The sequence below is a fragment of the Ictalurus punctatus genome, chromosome 3 (genome assembly GCF_001660625.3).
Source record: "Ictalurus punctatus breed USDA103 chromosome 3, Coco_2.0, whole genome shotgun sequence".
Classification (NCBI taxonomy): Eukaryota; Metazoa; Chordata; class Actinopteri; order Siluriformes; family Ictaluridae; genus Ictalurus; species Ictalurus punctatus.
The window spans coordinates 26,865,610-26,890,421 of record NC_030418.2 but is presented as its reverse complement, the minus strand read 5'-3'; the positions used below and the strand labels follow the sequence as shown (position 1 = coordinate 26,890,421).

At 37.8% G+C, this 24,812-nt stretch overlaps 1 protein-coding gene across 4 annotated transcripts in view; it reads left to right on the top strand.

The window, feature by feature from the left end:
* The window catches only part of si:dkey-103j14.5 (isoaspartyl peptidase/L-asparaginase), a 27,057-nt gene extending 2,359 nt beyond the window's left edge, over positions 1–24,698 (top strand). The window contains exons 2-9 of one of the 4 annotated variants that reach the window (XM_053679832.1): positions 1–814; positions 1,025–1,147; positions 3,273–3,497; positions 7,325–7,467; positions 10,339–10,502; positions 15,441–15,559; positions 15,729–15,839; positions 23,111–24,698. The exon at positions 1–814 is cut by the window's left edge and continues 1,459 nt beyond it. In XM_053679832.1, coding sequence (XP_053535807.1) covers positions 3,308–3,497; positions 7,325–7,467; positions 10,339–10,502; positions 15,441–15,559; positions 15,729–15,839; positions 23,111–23,316 — 933 coding nt within the window. In that variant the 5' untranslated portion in view covers positions 1–814; positions 1,025–1,147; positions 3,273–3,307 and the 3' untranslated portion in view covers positions 23,317–24,698. Of the gene's footprint in view, positions 815–1,024; positions 1,185–3,272; positions 3,498–7,324; positions 7,468–10,338; positions 10,503–15,440; positions 15,560–15,728; positions 15,840–23,110 lie in introns of all 4 variants that reach the window. The other 3 variants (XM_053679831.1, XM_053679833.1, XM_017464383.3) reach the window with 3 other exon arrangements.
* The last annotated feature ends 114 nt before the right edge of the window (positions 24,699–24,812 follow it).

Here is a 24,812-nt window from a genome sequence, read left to right as displayed (position 1 = left end):
TAACATTAACGGCACATTACGCTAGCGAGGACTGGCAGATTTTATCACATGTTCTGCAAACGAGAGCTGTTTGAATCTCACACGGGTGCTCATCTGGCAAGAGCTACGCTCTCATGTCGTGGAGGAATGGCAGCTATCAGATGAAAGGTGTAGTGCTTGTCAGGGCAAAGCGTCGAACATGATCATTGCAGCTCAAGTTGGAAAATTCCCACATGGAAAATGCTTTGTGTATACGCTGAATCTCGCGTCCCAGCGGGTGTTTAAAGTGGCCACGTTCTCCAGGCTTCTGGGCAGAGTCAGACGAATATCAACATTCTTCCACCACAGCACCACAGTGAGGCAATGTCTAGGCCTGAAAAATCATAAGCTGGTAACTGATGTTGCAACAAGGTGGAACAGCACATGTGACATGGTCGAGAGGTTCTTGGAACAACAACCTGCAATCTGTGCCACCTTGCCGTCTCCAGAAGTCAGATAAGGAGAGTCAGACCTGTGCACTCACACTGAAACAGATGTGACAAATGCAGAGGATGCTGTGAGGGCATTAAAGCCTATGAAGGATGTGATCACGTTGATGTCAGAAGAGCGCAATCCAACAGTGTCTCTCATTGCTCCTCTAAATGCGCAACTCCTCCGGAATATGTCAGACAACATCGGAGACTCACCCATGATCCACGAGATCAAGAATGCAATCAAAATAGCTCTCCTGAAGATATACAGCCGTGAGGCAGAGAAGAAGATCCTTCATACAGCCTCTGCCCTAGATCCATGTTTTAAGGGAATGCCTTTTCTCACAGAGGAGGACAGATTGGAGGTAGTGCCATCATGCTTCTTGTAAAATGTATAAAATTAAAACAAACTTAAAACACTCATAATATTAATAATAGCTATGAGTAAAACATTTATTAAATAGTTTTTTAATTAAGACTGAAAAAACAGTTATCCTAATATATGTGAGCTGTTCCACTGACAGTACAGTCTCTGCTCGTTTAATGCTATTCTGTATTATTTTGTTCAAACACAGAATGAGTGTACAGCTAGGAGGACAAACGTGGATGAAGTGCCTCGGGGAACAGGAACTCTGGAAGAAGAAACATCCATGGAGGACAGCCCCTCTGCTGCCAAATTAAAGGCCTCATCAGTGCTCGTGAGTTTGCTGGGACAGCCTTTCACTGACACTGAAGGTACAGTAGAACCCAAGACCCCCTATGCAGGACTGAAGAGGAAATCTTCAGGCCCCATCTTTGTCTCTCACTGAGGACCCTTTGAACTAGTGGCGTGTCCATGAGGGCACATTTTCCCTCCACTCTTTGGTATCAAAGCGATCCTTGTGTATCCCAGGCACAAGCGTGTCTGCAGAGCGGGTTTTCTCCACTGCAGGAGATGTGGTCACTGCTAAAAGAAGCACTCGTAAAACAGAGCATGCGGATCAATTAGTGTTCTTATAGAAAAACCTACAAATTCCCAAATGTTGAGCAGTGACTCATGTTTGTGATGTTTGGCACATTCAGGGAGTGCCCTGAGCCCAGTGCTATTATTTTATATTTGGTATTTGCTTTTGAGTACTGCAGAATGTTTTGTTTTTGAAGATTGACCATATTCACACGATAAGCAGACTCGGCCTCTACTATTTATTTTGGTTTATAATTTAATTTAATGTTTATACATTTGTTAACATTGAAATATTTTCTGAAGAAGTACACTGCGCTATTTACAAGTACTTATATACACTACTTGACAGTTTCATGCGCTTTTAGTATTTACTAGTGTTTATTAGTTCTAAATGCTCCTGCTGTCTGCTGTGTTCAGACTTAAGTTTTGTTTGACGTTTGCTACGTTCAGGAAGTGTCCTTTCTTGGAGCAGATAAAATAAAAAGTGAGTTCATATATCTGCTTGTATTCATTGACCAAAATGTAGCCATGTGCAGTAATATTGAAACTTGAGGATGCAACGCATCATGATATTGAATTGAATCGTGAGACCAGTGAAGATTCACACCCCTAGATGTGTCTTGTCCAGCTGAACCACATTATGAATGCAGTTTCAGTGATTTTAGGGAATTAGTAACTACGGGGGAAATACATTTACACACAGGCCCAGTTGGTATCGGATAGCTTTTTTTGTTTCAATAAATAACATTATCATTTAAAAACTGTATTTTGTGTTTACTCAGGTTGCCTTTGTTTTATCTTAGTTTTTGTTTTAATTTCTGAAACTATTTAATATGAGATATACCCAAAAATGGAAGAAATGAGGATGGGGCAATTATTTTTTCACAGCACTGTACGAAAAAATATTTTGTACACATTTTATTGCTAAACTCAAACAATTAGTGGTTAGCACATCTGCCTAGCACCACCAGGGTTAGGGATTTGAAGCCCGCCTCCACCCTGTGTGTGCAGAGTTCTCCCCGTGCTTTGGGGGTTTCTACTGGTTACTCCAGTTTCCTTCCCCAGTCTAAAAACATGTGTTGTAGGCTGATTGGCATTTCCAAATTGTCTGTAGTGTGTGAATGGGTGTGTGAGTGTGTGTGTGTGTGTGATTGTGCCCTGCGATGGGTTGACACCCCGTCCAGAGTGCCCCATGCCTTGTGCCCCAAGTCCCCTGGAATAGGCTCTAGGCTCCCCGTGACCCTGTGTCAGATAAGCGATATAGAAAATGGACTACTCTACTATACTAAGTGCAATTTTTTGATATCCATCAAAAATTCATCACTATCATTCATTTAAAAAAAAAAAAATAAGGCATTGACAGTCCGCTTGCATAAAATGCGTAAAAATGACACTCACCACAGTTGAACCTTTAAGGAGTTTGGGGTGCCAAAAAGTCCTGGGAAAATAAACACTGTAAATACATGACAGCCTTAAAACTTTGGTCAGATGTGGCAGCTTAAACTTAAAAACTTTGAGAACATCCATTATTATAATCAGGGCTTTCCACATTGACTGTGCTGATGAGAGTGAGCACAGTGAAATGTTTATGTATTTTGTTACTGCAAGAGAGGCCATAATTCTGATTATTAAAAAGAACTGTGGATGGAGAGTGCACCAGGCAGGGCAAATGGAACAAGGCCTCATAATAATGGATCAGGCATAAACATGACAGTGAGGCTGACAGCCAACTTCCTGTAAACAATCCGTTCCACTGAGCTGAGCTGCAAGAATTCTGTCAGTGCTCGTCTGAATAATAGGCCGTGTTATGGCACATTGCAGTCCAAGGGCAACGCATGGGAAAGTGGAACCTGGCAGTAATTTCTCCTCTCCCCTGACAGTGTGGGCTGTTTGTTTGTTTATCTGCTGAAACGTGATGATGAAGGCTGTACTGGTGGTGCATGGCGGCGCGTGGGCTATACCTGACGAGTTGGCGGAGGCATCAGTGGCTGGGGTGAAAGATGCTGCTTGGGCAGGGGGTATTATCCTGAAGAGGGGGGGATCTGCACTGGATGCTGTTGAAGTGGCCGTGAGAGTGATGGAGGATAATCCGGTGTTTGATGCAGGTCAGTGCCAGTCATCATTTTAAATTAATGTTGCCTAACTTTTCTGATTTTCCCAAACATATTCTGTTTACTACTTATCAATGTGCCATCCATTTAGATTGATTAGCAGTGCAGTTGTATAATACATTTAACACCAATATACTGTATCCTATCATAATCTCTGTGATCAGTAATATAATGAATACTTATGGTGATAAACACATAAATGCCCTTTATGTGATTGGGTCCTCCTATTAATAATACATTGAGGCAGCTTTGCATGGAGTAAAGCCATGTTTTTTAATGGCAAAAAAGTAATTTCAATAGGTAACTCACAGGTCAAAATGTCCTAACATAATCTCTGGTGTAAATATATTTTATAAAAAATAATTTTGTAGGTTACTCATAGCAGCTGACCCAAGCAAAGAATGGTTCAAAGAGTCATTCACAAATTTTATACGTTTGAACTAGCACCATTTTTCTGTTTGCTTTACTTTGGATTAGTTTTTCTTCACAAACAGAAGAGTAACCTTTAAAACTATGCTGTACAATGTGCTGGCTTCCTCTAAGGCTAGAACTTGGACCATGTTTCACTACTACTTTGCTGTTAATGATTATCCTGAGAGCAGGAAGAGAGGTCCTCGAGTATTCATCAGGTTACAGTGAGCCAACAGGGAGCAAAGAAGACACTTCATTAACGCAACCTGTCTGTCAGGGTCTATCTCATTTGTGATTGTGAACTGCCACCATAGGTGAAACGGCAGAACCTCTTCATAGAAGAGGAGCAACATCAGCACTTCACCAGGGGGATCAGTTAATACACTGGAGTAGCACACTCTACTTCAGTGTATAAAATGCTGATCAATAGATGATTAATGTAGTGATAAAGTGATACTTAGAGAGGAGACACACACGGAAAGGTGTAAATGAGTGGAGAGTATCATGTCCCAGGAGACGTTCTGGTTTTTCAAAGCATGATGAATGCACATATGATGCAGTTAAGGATTAGGGTTGGAAGGGTTACTTTAAAAATGTATTCCGTTACAAATTACTTCATAAAAAATGTAATCGGTGACATAATCCAAGTATCACAATATGAAAGTAATGTAATCTGATTATTTTTTTGATTATTTCAAGGTCACATATATAAATAGAGTCAAGAGAAAAGCAATATATTTATTTAGAGCTTATTTTAGAGCTTAGAAACATTCAGTGTTTGGCAAGAGAGAACCAGAAATATAATCATGCAATATTGTGTTATGTCAAAAGATAAATTTCTTTGGTTTTGAATGAATAAAAATTGTAATCTTGATATTATTCCCTTTTTTTTTTTTTTTTTTTTTTTTTTTTTTTTTTTTTTTTTTTTTTTTTTTTTTTTACAAAGTGTACCTGTAATCTGATTACTTTGTTTATTGACATAACTGTAACAGATTACACTTCCCAGTTTTTGGTATCCTGATTACGTAACACTGTTACATGTATTCCATTACTCCCCAAGCCTGTTAAGGACTGAGAGAGTTGCTGTTGCTTCTGAGGTTCTCTGGTTGCAGGATTGAAGATAGGTTTGAAATGTTCATAAAAATTCACAATAAAAACCTTATATCGTGATTTTGTTATGCCTTATTTAAGGAAAAAGGATTTCTCCAGAATTGGTGGAAAAGGTGAAGGTGTTTATTGAATAAATATAATATAGGACTGTCTTTCAGGTGCTTCGCCAAATTCCAGGTGTTTCCTCGCTTTGTTTGAAATGAACGATAGCATCGGTTGCACACCGGAAACCGATACTAGTTTTCCTCTCTTTTCCTCTCAGTGAGTCGGGGTGGAGCTAAACTTGTTAAGCTAAACTAATCTTCTGTAGTTTTTCCCGTGTGCTTGTAGGCGTTCCTCTTTTTCTTCACCACTTGTGGACTGACTAAAACACTTGCGCGTATTTGCTGCCCCCATCAGGTCCAGAAGAATCGCATTACCTCAGTACTTTCGGTACTTTCGTTACAATGGTACTAATGCTACTGCAGAAAAACAAGTACCGTCACGTTTTAAGAATGTTAGTACCGAAGTATCGGTTATCGTGACATCCCTACCAAAGACTGTGCAGAATCAGACCGAAACAAATCTAAACCCTTTAAAATATATACATAATTCATTCATTCATTAATCTTCAGTAAGTGCTTTATAGTGGTCTAGGTTACAGTGCACAGTGTGTATCCCCACCTTGGATGGGACACCAGTTTAACACAGCACCAAGCACATACACATCACACACAAGTCATTGTAGCATAGTCAATTTTGCGAAATGGGAGGAAGCCTGAGAAAACTCACTCTAGCCAAGTTTCCATCCACTTTTTCACTTTTCTGTTATCAACAAAATAAAAGTGTGAAATTTGCTGTCGTCTTCCTGTTTCCATCCAATTGAGCCATTTACAGATAAAATGGTGTGCGTGATGATGTCATCCTTAAAACAAATTGTCACATAAGTTTTGGTTTATTGCAAAAGAAATCTGCCCTTGAGCAGTTTCCATGCATAATTTTGTGCATATCACAAATTATGTAGCTTTTGCATCCCATGTGTTCTCAAATCTTTGTAAAATGGAGAGAGGATTGGGACAATGAAATGAAATTGACCAGCTTACTGTCATTTTAATTTGACAAATAATTGCAATTGTACGAAATATCAGAAGACGCTGTCAGAATGGAGTGGTTGCTCTACTGATAGGGCTCCAAGTAACTGCCCTTATGCAATGAAGCCCATGCATCTAGGAGGTAGTGGTGGAGAGACACTTTATAGAAATTCTCTGGCTGCAATATCATGGCCCACATTTGAGATGCTGTGCCAATTAATTGGTCCTGATGTTGCGCCCATCGCAGATTGCCACCGATCATAAGTACTGACCCGAAACGTTGATAATGGCGTGGGGGAAAACATGCACAGAAATTGCACACGGACAGTAACCTTAGCTGAGGATCGAATCAGGGACCCTAGAGCTGTGAAGTGCCAACGCTACTCACTGCACTGGTCTTCATAATCTACTCCCATTCTCAGCCTGTGATTTGATTAACTTCCTGGTGTAAGTGTGGCAGTGAGGCTAAATGTGAAATCCTTTCTTTTTGACTATGATTATAAGGCTTATTCCACAGGAGAGAGGAACCAGATCACACCATGTGAAAACCCACATTTTGTCAGACTGTAATTTATTACACATGGGATTTTCTGACGGTTTAATATTAAAAATGATTATAACACTGTTGCATCGGTGCAATTAAGTAATTTACTTAAGGAAACAGCTATGCTCCATGCCTTAATTTAGGAATACAGTTCTCACATTCTGTAAAGTCACCTTAAACTTTATGAAATGTGTTTAATTAAATCAGGTAAATAATTTCAATTCGCAGACTAATTAAAGTGTGAATGTAACCGTGTCCGGTTTGCCACAATCTTTTAAACTCAGATGGAAACAGTGGGAGCTAAAGTGTTCTCTAAGCATACAAGTCCTCACCCTATACTTCTGTGCACAGCTCTGAAATAGGAGCCTACCAGTAAAAGTCGAAACTTCCGCTGAGTGGCCGCTCAGATGATAGTAGTTACCCTGATCTTTCCCAGCAGGCTTCAATTGACTGAGTACATCCCACTTGAACACTGAGTGTGTAAGGTAGTCCAAACCTAAAGGTTGGACTTCATTTCTCTTTTCTTCCCACCAAGAGAAAGTGCAGGAACTGCATGAGAGGAAGAACTGAGATCAGGGCTTGCTGAAAGTGCAGGTGTGGTGGTGTGTTGTGGTGAAGTGAGCAGTTGTTCTCCTCTGAGTGATGGTGTAACAAACTTGTGTGGCTGTGTTACTGTCTTGCTGTAGGTCACGGCTCTGTGCTGAATACTGATGGAGAAGTGGAGCTTGATGCCATCATCATGGAGGGAAAAACGCTGGGTGCTGGTGCTGTTTCTTCAGTTAGAAACATTTCTAACCCTGTTAGCCTTGCCCGTGCTGTGATGGAAAAGGTGCAGTTTTCACCATTTTATTCTTCTTCTTTTTTGCGGGAAACTTAACATGAAAAATGAAAATGACTCTTTACATTTTATTTAATTTTTCATGCGCACTTCTCTACTAGTTGTGTTGTTCAGCACTGACAAATTCCAGTTCTGCACATCACTGCATTTCTCACTGCAAAAAATAATATCTTGGCGAGTGAAAACTGCTCAAATATGCACAAATGTATTCAGTGTATCTCATAATATACAGACAGATAAAAACTTGAAAGACAAATGATCCGCCAGTCACATATCAAGCTTGAAATGAGTAAAAATCTTTTCATAATTTTATTTGTTGTATAATATTGCCATAGTATATCATAGTGCTGCTATAACAACAGCTATGGTCTGCAATGCAAATCACAGGTTTATATTAATGTGTTTGTTTCAATAGATATATTTGTATATCTCTATTGTATAACTCCTTATAATCTACTTATAATTATAAACCCCTTATAATTGCTGTGTTCTAACTTTGGGGTTCATGACGGTCTGAATCACAGCACTGCCTTGTTGATAATGCTCCTATAACAGCACTCCTTCTTGTGTTTTATTCCTTACATGTAAAATATTAGATAAATATGTCTATATTCAAGATATTTTTACTTGCCGAGAAGTTTTTTTTTTTTTTTTTGCAGTGCTCCAATTCAGCCACATTCCTCCAAGCCCTCTGTTTGATAAATGATAAGAAGCAGCGTTTGCGTCCTGCCCTCACCAGCCACCTATATTGTAAATCGCTCTTACAAAGCAAAATTCTGTCCAGCTTCTACGACTCTTTGGATCAGATTATATTTCTTGAAAATACATTAATATGTTTGTTTTGTGTTTTTTTTTCTTTCTGCTGTAAATTATATTCCTGCTAAAAATCTATGGTGTTAAGATTTTTTTTTTTTTTTTTAAGATTTCATTCTGACTCCTTAAAACTTAACATGTTATTTCCTCTGTTGCTTTGCAATGCCAAAGTCAAAGGGAGGTCAGTGCTGGCTGATTTTCAGATTGATTTCAATCAGCACTCTTTGTATTGCCGAAAATGGAAGCCTTATCATACAAATTTGGTTCCCACACAGAGCACAAAGGCTTGACTGATCAAATGAGCAGCTCCTTTCATTAATGCAGCTTTGTGAGAGAAACATGTCTTCATAGCAAGCCTATTGTACCGAATTTGTACCTTTCTGAGATGATCTTGTACTATCTGAAGAATTGAGGTTCACAATGTAATCATGAAGTACAGAAAATACAGCGCAGAGCTCATACTGCAATATTATTTGTTTTATTTATTCATTTCACCAACACTTTATTTAGCTGGAAAATGTATGCAAGTTAAAAATTCAGCAGGCGAAAATGTAGCGCCAAATATCGTTTATCGTTTTGTATTAGTCAGAAATATAACATTAGAGCAAATTTATTACACTATACCTTCAGAGCATGGAGACCAATTTTACTACACTTTTCTATGCTTGAATTTGTAATATTATTTCTTGCAGCCTCTTTTTTGTGCTGCCTACGATTCTGCGGTTGAAATATTCACCCACAGGAGAAAATAAACAGTCTCTATTAACTTGCTTTCACACCTCTGATACACAAATTTCACCTTCCATTGCAGCAGACACAAGGGAAACAAGAAGCCGGTCTTACAAGAGAATTGATTAGACGCAGCACCTGTGGTGACTGCCCCGAAAGACCTTGGCCTTCCCGGGGATTGGTGGCACTGTTTAATAGGCCATATTAAAAATTCATCAGTCTGTGATCAATGCAACGATCGAGCTTCACTGAGCTCTTGCTCCTGCCTGTGATTTACACTGTGCTATACATGACAGAGAAAAATGACATTAATAACCACTTTAATATTTAAAAGTTTCCCAAGCTGGAAAGATGTTGCGTCTCAGTTTTTTTTTATTTCAAACCGAGGAAAAATAGAGCAGTATTGTGTCACTTTTGCTCATGTTTCCATGTATTTTGAAGACAGTATTGCACCAATTTAGAGACAAATAGACAGTGAAAGGAAATTCATATTCATACATAGTTAAAGTTTTATATTAACTCGCTTAATGCTACAATGTAAATTCTCTGTACATTGATTTTTTTGCTATAAATATTTTTGATTTTTGATTAAAAATTAGGGAGCAACTGAATGAAATAAAATAAAGTAATTCCTTTAGTAGGGTATATACATATTCTTTCTCATGTTCTTTCTGAACAGGGACAGTCATTTCAAGAGCAACAGACAGAGAAAGTGCACAGAAGGTTCAAATTTCAGAGATGCCATCATTATTAAAAAGGAAAATCCTTTCAGGCAGAGATATAAAGCTGAATTTTACCTCTAAGACCCTAGTGTATGTTGGCGGACAAGGTGGCAGTCTTTTTTGCGTGTGTGCGCCAAGCAACAGTGACAAAATGGCGAGGTGTTATCTCTACTTAATAATTAGCAGCTCCATTTAAAAAAATATTTTTTCTTTTGGTTTACTCTATGATACAGTGTATGACCACTGCCATACAATGTATTATACAGTGCTTAAGGTGTTTGGGCACACTTTATTTCACATCCAGAGCTGTGGAGATGATTTACACAACAGTATCTTTCACTTGCATTACAGTAATAACTACACACAAGAGTGTGTGCCTTATTCTGTCTCTAGTATGACGCATGAAGGTGTGTGCAGAGATAATACAAACATTTCATATTCAATTTAAATTCAGTCAGCTGTTTAACACATTCTTGCTAAAAGCTCTATGTCAGTGTGGTTAATTGTATTAGATAATTGTCATGTTTTGGTGCGTCATTTTGCCTCAAAATAATTAACACACGTGTCTTTTCTTGTTTTTCTATTATGGGTTCTCCAGACTGAACACATCATGTTGACAGGCCGAGGAGCGAACCTGTTTGCAGAGAGCATCGGCGTTCCTACAGTCCCAACACAAGCTTTGGTGACGGAGCAGGAGAGGAAAGAGTGGCAGCACTACAAGAAGTACACTGTTGGTGTCAAAGAGCTGTTTAACTCGCAGTGGTAAGTAGCTCTCCATTTGAGAGCATGTTTGTGAGTGAGCCAAGTTTCAGGACTAAAGTTAATCCCATTTCATCTCAGTGAAACATGAGATGAAATACTGCTCTATTTAAGAAGAAAATTAAAGCAATCTGTTGGAAAATGAGTCATTAAATTTAAATATAATGGACCCTATTACAGAAAATAATGATTATAAAGTTGCTCTTTACACTTTACTAGAGACCGTTTACTTTCAGATGTCACATTTGAAAGGCCATCAATGTTAGTTGTTTTTAAATTTAACAGAATTCTTTTTGGGATTATGGTGATGGAAATCTCATGTTGTGAATTTGCTGTGCACAAAAGCTTCAAAGAAGTTATATGCCATATATATGCCATTATATTTATATATAAATATATATATATATATATATATATATATATATATATATATATATATATATATATATATATATATTTATATATATATATATATATGTATATATATATATATATATATGTATATATATATATATATATATGTATATATATATATATATATATGTATATATATATATATATGTATGTATATATATATATATATGTATATATATATATATATATATATATATATATATATATATATATATATATATATATATATATATGTATATGTATATATGTATGTGTGTGTGTGTGTGTGTGTGTGTGTGTGTAATAAACATTTGTGAGGAAAGGTGTCTTTCCTAACAGGTTTCTTCCTCTAGGCATTTGAATAGTGAGTTAATTTCAGAACTGCAGCTCTCTAGTTTGAAGTTTTTAGTCTATCCATCCCTACTGAACACGTAATGAAACATAATACCACTTCATACAGGTTTCTTTTGTAACACGTTTAGTAAGCAGGAAATGTCATCCTACTGACAGGTCAATTTATTAAACAAAGCATCTATTAGTACTGTTTGAGGGTAAGTTTATATCTTTGTGTGTGTCAGAAACCTCAGAGCTGCTACAACTCATATGTATTATGTTTAGTCAAATAAAGAATGAGAATTTTTTTATTATTTTATTTTACTAGAACTAGGACAGTGGTAAAATGAATCTTTCCAGAAGACTTTATGGGCTTGTCTCATTTTCTCAAATGAAGATTTGGATGAATATAATTAATATAAGTATATTATATGAATTATATTAATTATATAAGTGAATGAATGTGTGTATTATTATCCGAAAGAAAATAGTGGAATGAAAACATTAAAAATGACATAAATATGAAGCAAAACAGTGATTTTTTTTTTTTTTTTTAATGTGTGAAATTGTGCTGGGTCACCACCATTCTTCCAAATGATATCGGTGAAGAACGCTGTCTAACATGTCAGTCCGAAATCTCTAATGGGTTTGGGTTAAGATCTGGTGACTCTCAAGGCCAAAGCATATGATTTACATAATTTTCATTCTCATCAAATAATTCAGTGAACCTTTGTGCTGTGTGGATGGGGTCAGAGTCATCCTGGAAGAGACCACACTTATAACACAGCCACTTTATTATTATTATTATTATTATTATTATTATTATTATTATTACTCCTCGTCATGCATCCATATGTTTAAATAAATTTTCAAATGAAATTTGAATAGTTTTGTTACAAAATCAGAAGCAGTAGGTCAGCAGGATTTGACCAGAACATGAGGGTTAAGGCATTGCAGCTAGAGCAGCGAGTACTGTTCCTGTCACCTCTGTTTCCCCAGGAGGTGAGGTAGAGGAGGCTCGGTCGTGGCGGAGTGTAACCTCAGACCTATTGGGAGCCAGTAAAAATAGTGCCGAGGGGGTGTTAAGTGACAGCTGGCTGAGCTACAACCTTTCATCCCTTCCCGCCGCACCTCCATTATTGATGACCTCCCTGCGCTCAGCCACACTGCTGTCACTGGGCTCTTTAATACACAGCCCTTGGAACACAATTATCCTGTGCCTTCGTTTAGGGTGATTATGCGGCAACCTGCTGCCCATACTGCCTGACCCTGCTCGTATATTACAACATGCCCAGTTTGATGGCACACAGAGCAGATTTTAATGCAGTAATCATAGTTTCGTGGTCCTGGAGGTCAAAAAATGGCTTGTATTTGAGGAAGTGAAAATTAATAATTGCATATCTTTCTATGTAGGTGTACATAAATAAGAATTGAAACACAACGGGGTGTGCTGTTATCGGAAAATGAGGTTGTGCGATATGGCCGAAAGTGAAGCTGATGTGTTTTATTCCTCTTATACCACAGCATGTTGCCAACAGTTACATTATTTTATTAATGAGTGTTTCATTGTTCTTTTTAACCATTAACATAGTTATATTTACTTACAATTACAGTTGTCTTCTAATAGCTATAACATTTATTCTCTCACCAGCCTCTCTTTTTTCCTCTCTCTTAAATATTAATAACATTTTTAAAAAGCCTATCTTTTAAGTATAGCTTTCCTGTGGCAGAAGGGTTACTGACCATTACAACGCACTGATACCCAAGATTTCACCATATCAATGACTATACACTTTAACGTCTTAACCACTGAACTACCATTCAAGTTAAGACGTTGGGCTACTTATCGGAGGGTCATGAGCTCAAACCCCAGCACTGCCAAGCTTCCACTGTTGGGCCCTTGAGCCAGGCCCTTAACCCTCAACTGCTCAGATTTACAAATGAGATTATTGTACTTTAAGTCGCTCTGGATAAGGACGTCTTCCAAATCCCATAAATGTAAATAGAAAGGATAACACATTAGAACAAGTAAATTAATATAAACTAATAAAAATTAAATTTGAATTACTGCTGGAACGATCATCAGAACCATGCTATTATAGAAGATTTATCACACTCAATAACCTCTGACAAATTAGTTAAATCACGTGTTGTGATGTAACTGCTATTATATGCCATATCATTACCATTATTGCTGTATCTTGTTCATAGTCATCAGTCACTGATATAATACTGCATAAATTTCGTATATGTGTTCTATAGTTTGGCTCGTACCTCCGGGGTTGGGGGTTCAAATACCGCCTCTACCCTGCGTGCGTGGAGTTTGCATGTCCTCCTCGTGCTTCAGGGGTTTCCTCCGGGTAGCAGTCCAAAGACATGCGGTGTAGGCTGATTGGCATTTCCAAATTGTCTGTAGTGTGTGAGTGGGTGTGCGATTATGCCCTGTGATGCGTTGGCAACCCATCCAGGGTGTCCCCTGCCTTGTGCCGTGCGGTCCCTGGGATAGGCTCCAGGCTCCCCCACAACCGTGGGTAGGATATTTGGGATGGAAAATGGATGGATGGATGGATGGTATATCATGTATCTGTACAGTTTTAACTTCAGTTATTTCTCTCATGCACTTTGAGAGAAACTGAATTCCACCACCTGTGGTTCAGGACAGCTGAGGAACAGCTTTCAAATTTGAATGTTTTCATGCCCTCTTATACTGTTTATTAGACGGCTTGAAAAGATTTACTACCTATTTTTATAATTCTATATGGCTTGAAATACAGTCCACCATTAGAGAGCTTTTGAGATGCAGTTTTCCCCAAAGCTGCTATGCTTGATTCAGCTATTACTGGCGATTTAAAGGAGTAATCAGGTTTGTGTCAAAAGTGATTGATGCCTCATGAATCCTTGCCAGCTGGATCAGACAAATATTCTTCATAAGAAAAATGTTTGCTTCCTGGCCTCTCTGAGAATAGCCCGGGGAATGTGTCTTACCTTTTTTAAAATAAATTAAAAACTTGCTAATTTCTATGACAGGTCTGAAGACTAACGTGTGCCACAGTGAAAGAAATCTCACCTCATCAGTGAGACATGGCGGATGTGGCATACAGCTGCCAGTGGAACTGGATCACTCGTCTTTACTGAGGATTGTATTAGGAAGAATTCTTAAATGTACAGAAGCATCTCAACTGCTCAGATTTAACCACATGTCTCAAAATGTGGTCGATTATGTTTCACCTTGTAGCAGAACAATGAACTGAAACTGGAAGTTCTGCTTTGTAGTGCCAAATATAATTGAAATGTTCGGCCTGATTTTGATTCGCTCTGTGATCTAGCACGTTGGATTTGAAATATAATAATTCCCTGAACAAATTAAGCATAAATTTCAGTTACTGAATCCATGTAAAAAAAAAAATTAATAACAACTAACTAATAAAATAACTAATACAACTAATAACCAAGTCCTGAAAATAAGCAGGAATTAAAGGTATTATTATGAGTCTAGCAGAGAATCTGGCAATGTCTATGGGTTATAGACTTAAATCTATATATAACTATTCTTTTGATAATGTAATTTGTATTATATTCATAAATGGGGAAATTGTCTAAAAAATATCCATAATTTGCATGGTTCACATAATTCCTATATGACCTATAACTGGAGTCTTTTTGCTTGTCCTTGTCCAACGGATAATAATTTTGTGTCTAAGTGCAACTGTGTCCCGTTTATGTGCCTGAAAATTACATTTCTATCCCTACTACTTGTCTATGACGCATATAATATTCAGTTTGGTATATGGATGTGTTTGAAGCATTAAAATTCAGAGGAAAGCACAGGAGGATTGGAAAGGTCTTTAGGCTAAACTAGAAAATTATTTTCAGATGTTATATGTTTGAGGATGTTATTTTGGCGAGATTCTATCTCTCAATCATACTATATCTTTAGCAGAATCAGATTTTGCACTCTTGGGTTACCCCTTTCAAAATATGAGGTGAAGTTCAAAGTTTTCCACACAGTTTGGAAAATAATCCTTCTTTCCCTTTAGATTATTAATAGACCATGATTGGCAGGACATGTGGAAATGTTGGAGAACTTCAAAGAAGATGATTTGTGTTAAATATATTAATAATTCACTCTCTTGCGCAAGGTGAACATGTTTTAAATGACATGCCAGTGCATAACTGAAGCTGTTCAAACCTGTTTAAACTTGTGTGATTTTGCAGTGTCCATGACACAGTTGGAGCAGTAGCTCTTGATGCATTTGGGAATGTTGCCTGTGCAACCTCAACAGGAGGAATCAGGAACAAAATGGTGGGAAGAGTTGGAGATTCTCCTTGCATTGGTGAGCTGTTTGACCTTGTATTTTAAGGTGATCATTGATGTTACTGCTGCAGCACTGGTGCATTCTATTTACTCTAAAAAGATCGTTTCTTTTCAGTAATATTTGCTTTATCATAAGGTCCTGTTAATTAAGACTTGGTATTTTTGTGCTGTCTTGTGTCTGTGATAAGGATCAGGTGGATATGCAGACAATAGGAGTGGTGCTGTGTCCTGCACTGGCCATGGCGAGTCTATTCTGAAAGTCACCTTGGCCAGGCTAATCCTCTTTCACATGGAACAAGGTACTGACTGACCATTTTCTTTCCCTTTGGATCTTTGGATCTGCAGTTTGTTGCTCATCTAATCCTTAAAACCGATGTTCAATGTGAATCCAAGGTTTATCTAGCAAACCCATTTAGGTGTTAGACTGATTGACATGAAGTAAACATAACACATTGGGACAAATGAAAGGAAACACCTCACACGAGTCAGGAGCTAAATCAATTTAGTGGATGTCATGGAACTCGATCTGGTGTGCAGATAGAAGAAGTGATAAATCACTGGACACAATACTCCCCAGGTAGCTAGCCTAGATAAATGTCTTTGCTTTGTCTTTATTGAAGACCGGGAATTAAATATTTGAGTCCTCACATATACGTAGATGATGCATAAGTACAAAAATACTGCATACGCCAGGTTTCATGCACCTTTTTGAAGGTATAAAATTAAGCTTGACATGCATGGTGTAATAGAAAACTAATTCACAAATTTATTGCAAAGTATTAGAACTGGAAATCTTAATATAATTCTTTTCTTATCTTACATTTGTTCTGTTTCATGACCTATGAAATCTAGTATTTCTTCTGCTAAAATACACAATTTGTGTGGTAATAAAAATTTTAAAGCACAGAGATATTTGCAGTTACGTCCAAATTGAATGACAGTTGGCACTGTTGGTATTCAAATTATAGAATTAAGAGATCAGTTGACTGGTTTATGAGGTCATTTAGATCCCAAGAGCTATACAGATTCGAACTGGCTATACATATCATGCTGCAAATCCTAACTACACTGGAGTTCTTAGCGAGTGGATGATTTTAATTGGAAATTATCCCATTTTAATTTCGAAAACATCCCACTGTAGAGAACCTCAGTATGACTGATCAGTCAGGCTTCTCCCAGACAGCATGCCACTGGTATGGGACTGTATAAATCCTGTGTAATCCAGATATGACTTCATGCCTAGAGCAAAAAAAGCATCTTTGGAGAATAAATTTGCCAGTTATAACAGAAAGCAATTTCATTAAATGAATATGCAAATAATCTCTTAAGCTCAATTGCTTTCTGATGTTGCACAAGATGCAAGATGGCCTGGGTCAACCCTTTAATTAAAAAAAAAAAAAAAAAAAAGTAGTGTTGGCAACAGACTTCAAGCAAGGTTTGTTCAGAGGTTTGCTTCATATTATGTATTCTTTTTGAGTGTGCTGGATATAATCCCTCAATATTATATAGGCCATGGTTACCCTATTAAAGCCTGGTTCACACTGCACAGACAAACTTTTAAAAGTTTGCTATTTGATTTAAAATGTTGGGTAACATTTTACAGACAGGGTGCTTACTTATACAGAGAAGTGCAGAGAGAGGATGTGCTAAGATTATCAAAATTTTGCTCGGTTTGTCCAGGGGCGTAACCTGGCCTGGGCATTCAGAGCCGTAGCCCCGGAGATTTTTTCTTTAACCCCGATTAATTCTCCACTTGGAGCAGTTTGTCACTGTGTAATTGAACATCACTAAAAGAAGTCAACAGTGTTGTAATTTTCTACCTTCAGTGAACGGAGGTGAGACCAATCAGACAGGGTTTACAGGAAAGTCCGGGGAAATACTCGTGTCTTATTGGCGGCTGACAGGTGTCAATTCTGCCAAACGCTAGCTCACACAGTCAGTGTGAGGTGGAAAAGTGGACATATGGGGTTGAAACAGAGACACTAACATCCTCTCATGCTGAGCAGGAAAACAAGGTGTGTAAATGTCTATACGAGTTCCAGATTACGTGAACATGATACGAGCAGAGCATAAGGTTAGATAATGTACTCTGCATGGCACTGTAGTAGCTAAACCCAGACAGGCGTATTTGTGCCTCCCCTTGGCTAGCGACAAACGTGTCTGTTGGCGTTGGCCAGCGCCTGTCTGGCTCCCAACACAATTAACTGATGTTCTGACTGAGTAGTTACAGCAGTACAACAGTCTCAGGCTTGGTCACCAGAGGACTATTCAGCTGGACAGTTTTTAAGAAGTATTTTGCATTCTGCAGGCATGTCCTGTGCTAGCAAATGTGTCACAAAAGCGTGGCTTACCTCAGCCACCAGTGGTGAGAGTGGAAGACAAGATCATGGACAACCAAATATAACTAACCTCACATATCAACCAGATGAACAATAAACAAAATGTAAATAAACAGAATATTATTATATTTACATTTTGGCACTTGCCGTAATTCAGATCAACCCATAAAAACTTCCAAAATGATTCTGAGTACTTGGTAAATCGGTACAGGAGTGCAGGAGGGGGGGGAGGCATAATAATATTATTAGCTGTGCCAACAAGGCTGGTTGGTGGATTTTTAGGTGACTATGTAGCATAACAGTATGTTTTCAATATAATACTTTTACAAATCCGTTGTCTCATGTCCACATTGCTGACATTTTCTCTGAGTGCTGACCGACACAGAAAAAAACCCCAGCATATTTTAAGCACTAGGTTGTTCAGAATGGAAGGACAAGGCCCATTGAGGTTCCAGGACACTAAGCAGAGAAAGATTATATATGTGGTTGGATCTTGAAGAAGGACATGGTATGACTGCATTCACAGCCTCTTAGCATTTCAGGCACATAGTGAGAGCATGCCCAGACCCAGTGAATGAGACAGAGGATGTAGTGCATGCTTTACACACTGCCAGCTGAGCTCAATATCTCTTTCCTCCTTCCCAACTGAAGCCGAGTGTCTGACACCAGAGTCCCCCATTTCATTACTGTCTGAGTGGAAGAAAAGGAACTGCATTACCTAACCTCTGTGCAGACTGCTTACTGTTTACAAGAAGAGATATGCCTTTATTACAATTTAATTTGACTTACCTTCACCTAAAATCAGATCAGATAGACTCAGATTGAAGGAGTGGTGACTCTCCGGGCTTTGTGGAGTGTTATTGGCACTAATCTTGTGGGCAGTGACTCAGACTATATCTGTGAGAGTCTTTACAGCCACTGCAGCATGCTGACACTCCATCAATTTACACCGTTAATCAAACTTTTACTGAGCATCCATTTTGTCTCTGAAATTCTTTCTTATTCATTTTTCCTACTGCTTTGCCATTGGGTTTTATCCCAATATTGTAATCGGTAGGGGGTATGTATTATCATTTGCAGGTGCCGAGAAGACATAACATTCGGGTGAGAAAAGATGGGATGAGAGGCTTTCGCATTCACATTTAGATATGTGTTGATCGATGTATTAAGGAACAGTGCACCATTCTATAAATCAGAAAGTGTTATAAATACACATTGTCAATGCTGCACTTGGATGCAGGATTGTAGTGGCAAATCTAGGCTCCAGTGGATTAAAGAAACAATCCAGATTCAGTTTTTGAGTCTTTCTAGTAAAAATAGTAAAGCAAAATCTATTGCAGTCCCATCCAGGGTGTATTCCCATCACATGCTCAGTGTTCCCTGAACAGGCTCCAGATTCACAATGACCCTGAATAGGATAAAGAGCTTAATTTGAACATAAAAATGTTGTATGTAAAATAAAAACTGGAGTTTTGGAGCACTCTTCTTTGCTCCAGGTCTTTCAGACTTCAAGGGTTCCTTTTCACAACTGCTGTTTTGAGATCTCTCCACAGGTGCTCTGTGGGATTTAGATCTGGACTCGTTGTTGGCTACTTCAGAACTGTCCAGCGCTTTGTCTTAAACCATTTTTGGGTGCTTTTTGAAATATGTTTTGGGTCATTGTCCTGCTGTAAGACCATGACCTCTGACAAAGACCAAGCTTTCTGACACTGGGCCCTACAGTTCACCAAAGAATTCTTTGGTAGTCTTCAGATTTCATAATTCCATGCATACAGTCAAGACATCCAGTGCCTGAAGCAGTAAAGCAACCCCAAAATATCACTGAACCTCCACCATGTTTGACTGTAGGGACTGTGTTCCTTTCTTTGTAGGCCTCATTTCGTTTTCTGAAAACAGAAGAATGATGTGCATTACCAAAAAGCTCTGTTTTAGTCTCACCTGTCCACAGTACATTCTCCCAGAAGGATCTGACTTTATGTTTCTGTGTCAGCAGAGGGGACCTCCTGGGTCTCCTAACATAGAATACCTTTTTATTCAGATGGTGACGGATAGTACAAGCTGACACTGTTGTACCCTGTGTCTGCAGGTCAGCTTGAATTTATATGGAAGTTGATTGAGGTTCTTTATCCACTATTCGAACAATCCTTTGTTGCAATCTTTCAATGTTTCTCTTTCATCTACGTGCAAGGAGATTAGCTACAGTGACATGGGAAGCTGTAAACTTCTTAGTGTTGCTCACAGTGGACACAGGAACATTAAGATATCTTAATGAATATCATAATACCAAAGCATTTGTAAATGCTGTTGGGCCCTTGAGGAAGGCCCTTAACCCTCTCTGCTCCAGGGGCACTGTATCATGGCTGAGCCTGCACTCTGACCCCAACTTTCTAACAAGCTGGGAAATGCAAAGAAAATTTCACTGTGCTGTAATGTATATGTGACCAATAAAGGCTTCTTCTCTTCTCCTTACACACACACACACACACACACACACACACACACACACACACACACACACACACACACACATTTTATTTATATATATATATATATATATATATATATATATATATATGTATATATATGTATATATATATATATGTGTGTGTGTGTGTGTGTGTGTGTAAATCTACAATGGCAAGGAAGAAAAGACTCTGAAGCAGAAAACAGGGAGCTCAGTGGCAAATATTTAACATGGTCTTTAAATAAACAGCATTTTTGTAAACAGTTTTCTAAGCGTTATTTTTGGTAATCATGGTTTATGAATGCTCTGGAGATTTCGTTTACGCTTTCAAAATTTTCGTTTATGTGCCACATGTTTATGTTCACCATTCTGGCACAAACTTCGTGGGGGTGGGGCGTAACAGCGATTTATTCTCATTGGCTAGTGAGATTTAGATTGACAGCTTGAGAGTCCAGCTGAGGAGGAGGAGGAAGAAGACGTTGATGATGATGACGACGATTCTCAGTGCCGCTCCTGAGAGTCTCGAAAAAATAGTCGTATGAGTCTACCCAAACCTCAAATAGTAGTTACAAACTAATATACTGACTAAGGAAGTATTTTCCACTACAAAGCACAAACACTATAACTATAGAGAGAACCGCATTCAGAACGCTCTCTAAAATTTGTGACACTGAAGTCTCAACTTCCTTGTCAGGGAGCTGTAGATCCAAATCTCACTAACCAATGAGAGTAAATCGCTGAGTTTTGTGTCAAAACGTAAATTTGCAGAGCGTAAACGAAAACTCATAAACCGTGATTAGCGAGAACAAAGCTTAGAAAACTGTTAACAAAGCTGTTTATTTGAAGATCACGTTAAAAACATTTTGTGAACTCCACTATCAAATCCTTCTGGCCACCACTCAAACCTGCTGGGCATAGTTGTGTTCTTTCTCATCTTTCCTTTTGCTGGTGTTCTTTTCTTTTTTTAAATGTTGTGCATGCAGTGCTTTGTAAAATCTCTCTCCACAGCCACACCATCTTCAGATTTTGCATGAGCATGCCATGCTAACGTATGTGGCAAGAGGATCTGACACTGCCTTTGCCAATCATTTTAATTGGTGTGTAAGAGGGGAGGAGATCAGACAGACAGCCACTGTTGGTAGAGGATAATGAGGCAGTGTGTGTGTGTTGAGGGTCAGCAGGCTATTGTTTGCTTGTGATTTCTGCAGTAATGACTGTGGAAATGGACAGAGTCGCTTGGTTTTTTTTTACTCTCTGTCTTCATGATTATCCTTTTAAACACCAGCCTCCGCATAGCAACCGAGCCACTCCATCTGGCTCTGGGAACTGCGATGGCTTGCGCTGCCAGGTCTTTCATGTAAAATCGCTGCTTCTTTGATTAAAACGCGCATATTCTCTGGTTTCTTGCCATGCTCAGAAATGTGTTGTGCCTGAGTCAAAGCTAGAAGAAACTTTTAAGGCAGAGCGTCTGCCGTTTATCTTTTTTCAGACAGTCTTCTGTTCCACAGCACCTATAATGAATAAATGCCTGAACTCTAGCACTAGTTTGAGCCTGTGTGATACGGTTCTCTGTCTGAAGGATGTTGTGTCCATGGAGTCTACCAGGTTACACTGCTTTATCACACAGCAGGACACAAATTGAAATCCTGAGACTTTTTCTGTTGTACTGGGAACTGGAACAGTAGTAGTAGAACAACGTGTGTGCCTAACATTTGGGCTTTTGAAGTTAGAAATGGATTTTATTTTTGTGAAGGTAAAGCAGAAGGTGAAAAGGTGTAAAAAAAAAAAAAAAAAAGCAACGGTGGATATTGTTTGACATTGCACTCTGACCTGAATTACCATGCAAACCAGAGGAATGAATGAATCATAGAAAAGAGGGTTCTTTGGATGGTTCTAGCTATGTTGAGAACTTTTGATGATCGTGTAGGACTCTACATAGTACCATTAAGTTCTCCTTGATAGAATGCCTAAAGGGCCCCTTATTATTATTATTATTATTATTATTAGTAGTAGTAGTAGTAGTAGTAGTAGTAGTAGTTATTTGGTATTGGTAAGAATAGTGTTGTTAATTAAAAAATAATATGAAATCTACTATTACAATGACATACATTATAATTATAATACTATTCTTACCAAGACCCAACAACAATTATTATTATTATTATTATTATTATTATTATTATTATTATTATTATTATTAACAACAATAATTTTATACAGTCTAACACATAATAAAATAATATATAATATAAAATAAATCTTATCAATACCAAATGTGTATTACTATTAGTAGTAGTAGCAATAATAATAATCACTACTATTTTAATAATAATTATTATTATTATTTTTATTATTATTACTACTACTACTAATACTACTTTTATTATCATTATTATTACTACTACTACTATTACTACTACTTTTATTATTATTATTATTATTATTATTATTATTATTATTATTACTACTAATAGTAGTAGTAGTAGTAGTAGTACACATTTGGTGTTCATTATTGTATTATTATGTCAGTGACATTGAATAGATATTAGTTTATTTGCATATTTGCTGTAGTTGCATCTGTTTGTTCCTCTCCATTATTCAGTGCATGTTTCAGATGTTATCATTGCCCAAAGTGATATGATTTTACATCAAATAAAGGAAACGGTGCTGAGATTCATGCTTAGTTTATTTTGCATAATGAAACACCTGCTCATTGCTGAATGTGTTCACTTGAGTGACACTAAATAAGATTGTTTATGTGTGATAGGAAAGTCAGCGTGTGAAGCAGCTGAATGCTCTCTGCAGTATATGGCTGAGCGTGTTCAGGGGAGAGGAGGAGCCGTAGTAGTGTCTCCCACCGGGGACTGGAGTGCTGTGTTCACCACAGCACGCATGGCTTGGGCCTCTTTCACGGCCGAACGTCTCCACTACGGTTTAAACCCGAAAGAAACATTTGAGGAAACATTGAATTGATAACACATTTGTTGTGTTTTTTTTTTTGTACAACTCAACTTTATGTGACCATGCTATAGAAGAATGAAGGAATAAGCTCAGGAAAAAAATATTTTCATTTTTAACTTGCTCACTTAGGTCTGAATTTAATTTTATATGATTTTTAAAAGAATTTTAAGAATATGACGCTCTCTGTCACAGGCAAGCATTTTTCACCAAGCAAGGCTGTAACAGAGCCATTTTTCTATACACAATATCATCAACAATGCTAATTCTGAAGCAGATTTATTATTTCACACTTTATTCTTATTTCAGCTATTTCATAGCAATTGAGTCACATGACCAGATGTTTTCTATTGTTTATGAAGGACTGTTTCAGACACATCACATTCATAATGCGTTTAATTACCGTTTGCACAGTGTCATGTACACTGATCGACCATAACATTAAAACCACTAACAGGATATAATAACATTGATTAATAATACTGAACACAGAAGAACATTGATTATCTCGTTACAATGCCAGCTGTTACTGGATGGGATATATTAGGCAGCATGTGAACAGTCTGTTCTCGAAGTTGATGTGTTGAAAGCTGGAAAAATGGGCAAGAGTAAGGATCTGAGTGACTTTGACAAGAGCTAAATTGTGATAGCTAGGGTATCTCCAAAACAGCAGGTCTTGTGTGGTGTTCCTGGTACGCAGTGGTTAGTGTCTACCAAAAGTGGTCCAAAGAAGGACAACCAGTGAACTGGCAACAGGGTCAAGGCTCACATGATGCGCATGGGGATCAAAGGCTATCCCGTCTGGTCCAATCCCACAGAAGAGCTACTGTAGCACAAATTACTGAAAAAGTTAATGCTGGCTCTGATAGAAAGATGTCAGAACACACCGTGCATCACAGCTTGCTATGTATGCTGCCTCACCTTACAACTTACACCTTAGGACTTAAAGGGTCTGCTGAGAACATCTTGGTGCCAGATACAACAGCACACCTTCAGAGGTCTTATGGAGTCCATGCCTTGACGGCTCAGAGCTGTTATGGCAGCACAAGGCGACCTACACAATAATAGACAGGTGGTTTTAATGTTACGGCTGATCGCTGTACACAAGTCGCAAAGCTCAGGTAAATTTTTAACATGGAACATTATAAGGCACCCAATATGGATGTATTCTTTAATCTGGTTGTACGTGACAGGATTCTCTAAGAACGTCTGCCAGATGGCCATCGGAAAAACAGATTGTTTGTGAAGAAGCAACGATGTATAGACCTACACAACAATTATTTATATCTACGCATATTTGTTGTTTTCATCCAAGTGATATTTTATTTTTAATACCTTTAAGGACCTTTTAAGGTGCTTATTAATTATCTTTAAAAATTGCTTGAATGGTAAAAAAAAAAAAAAAGTTATTTATTTATATATATATATATATATATATATATATATATATATATATATATATATATATATATATATATTTATATATATATATATATATATATATATATATA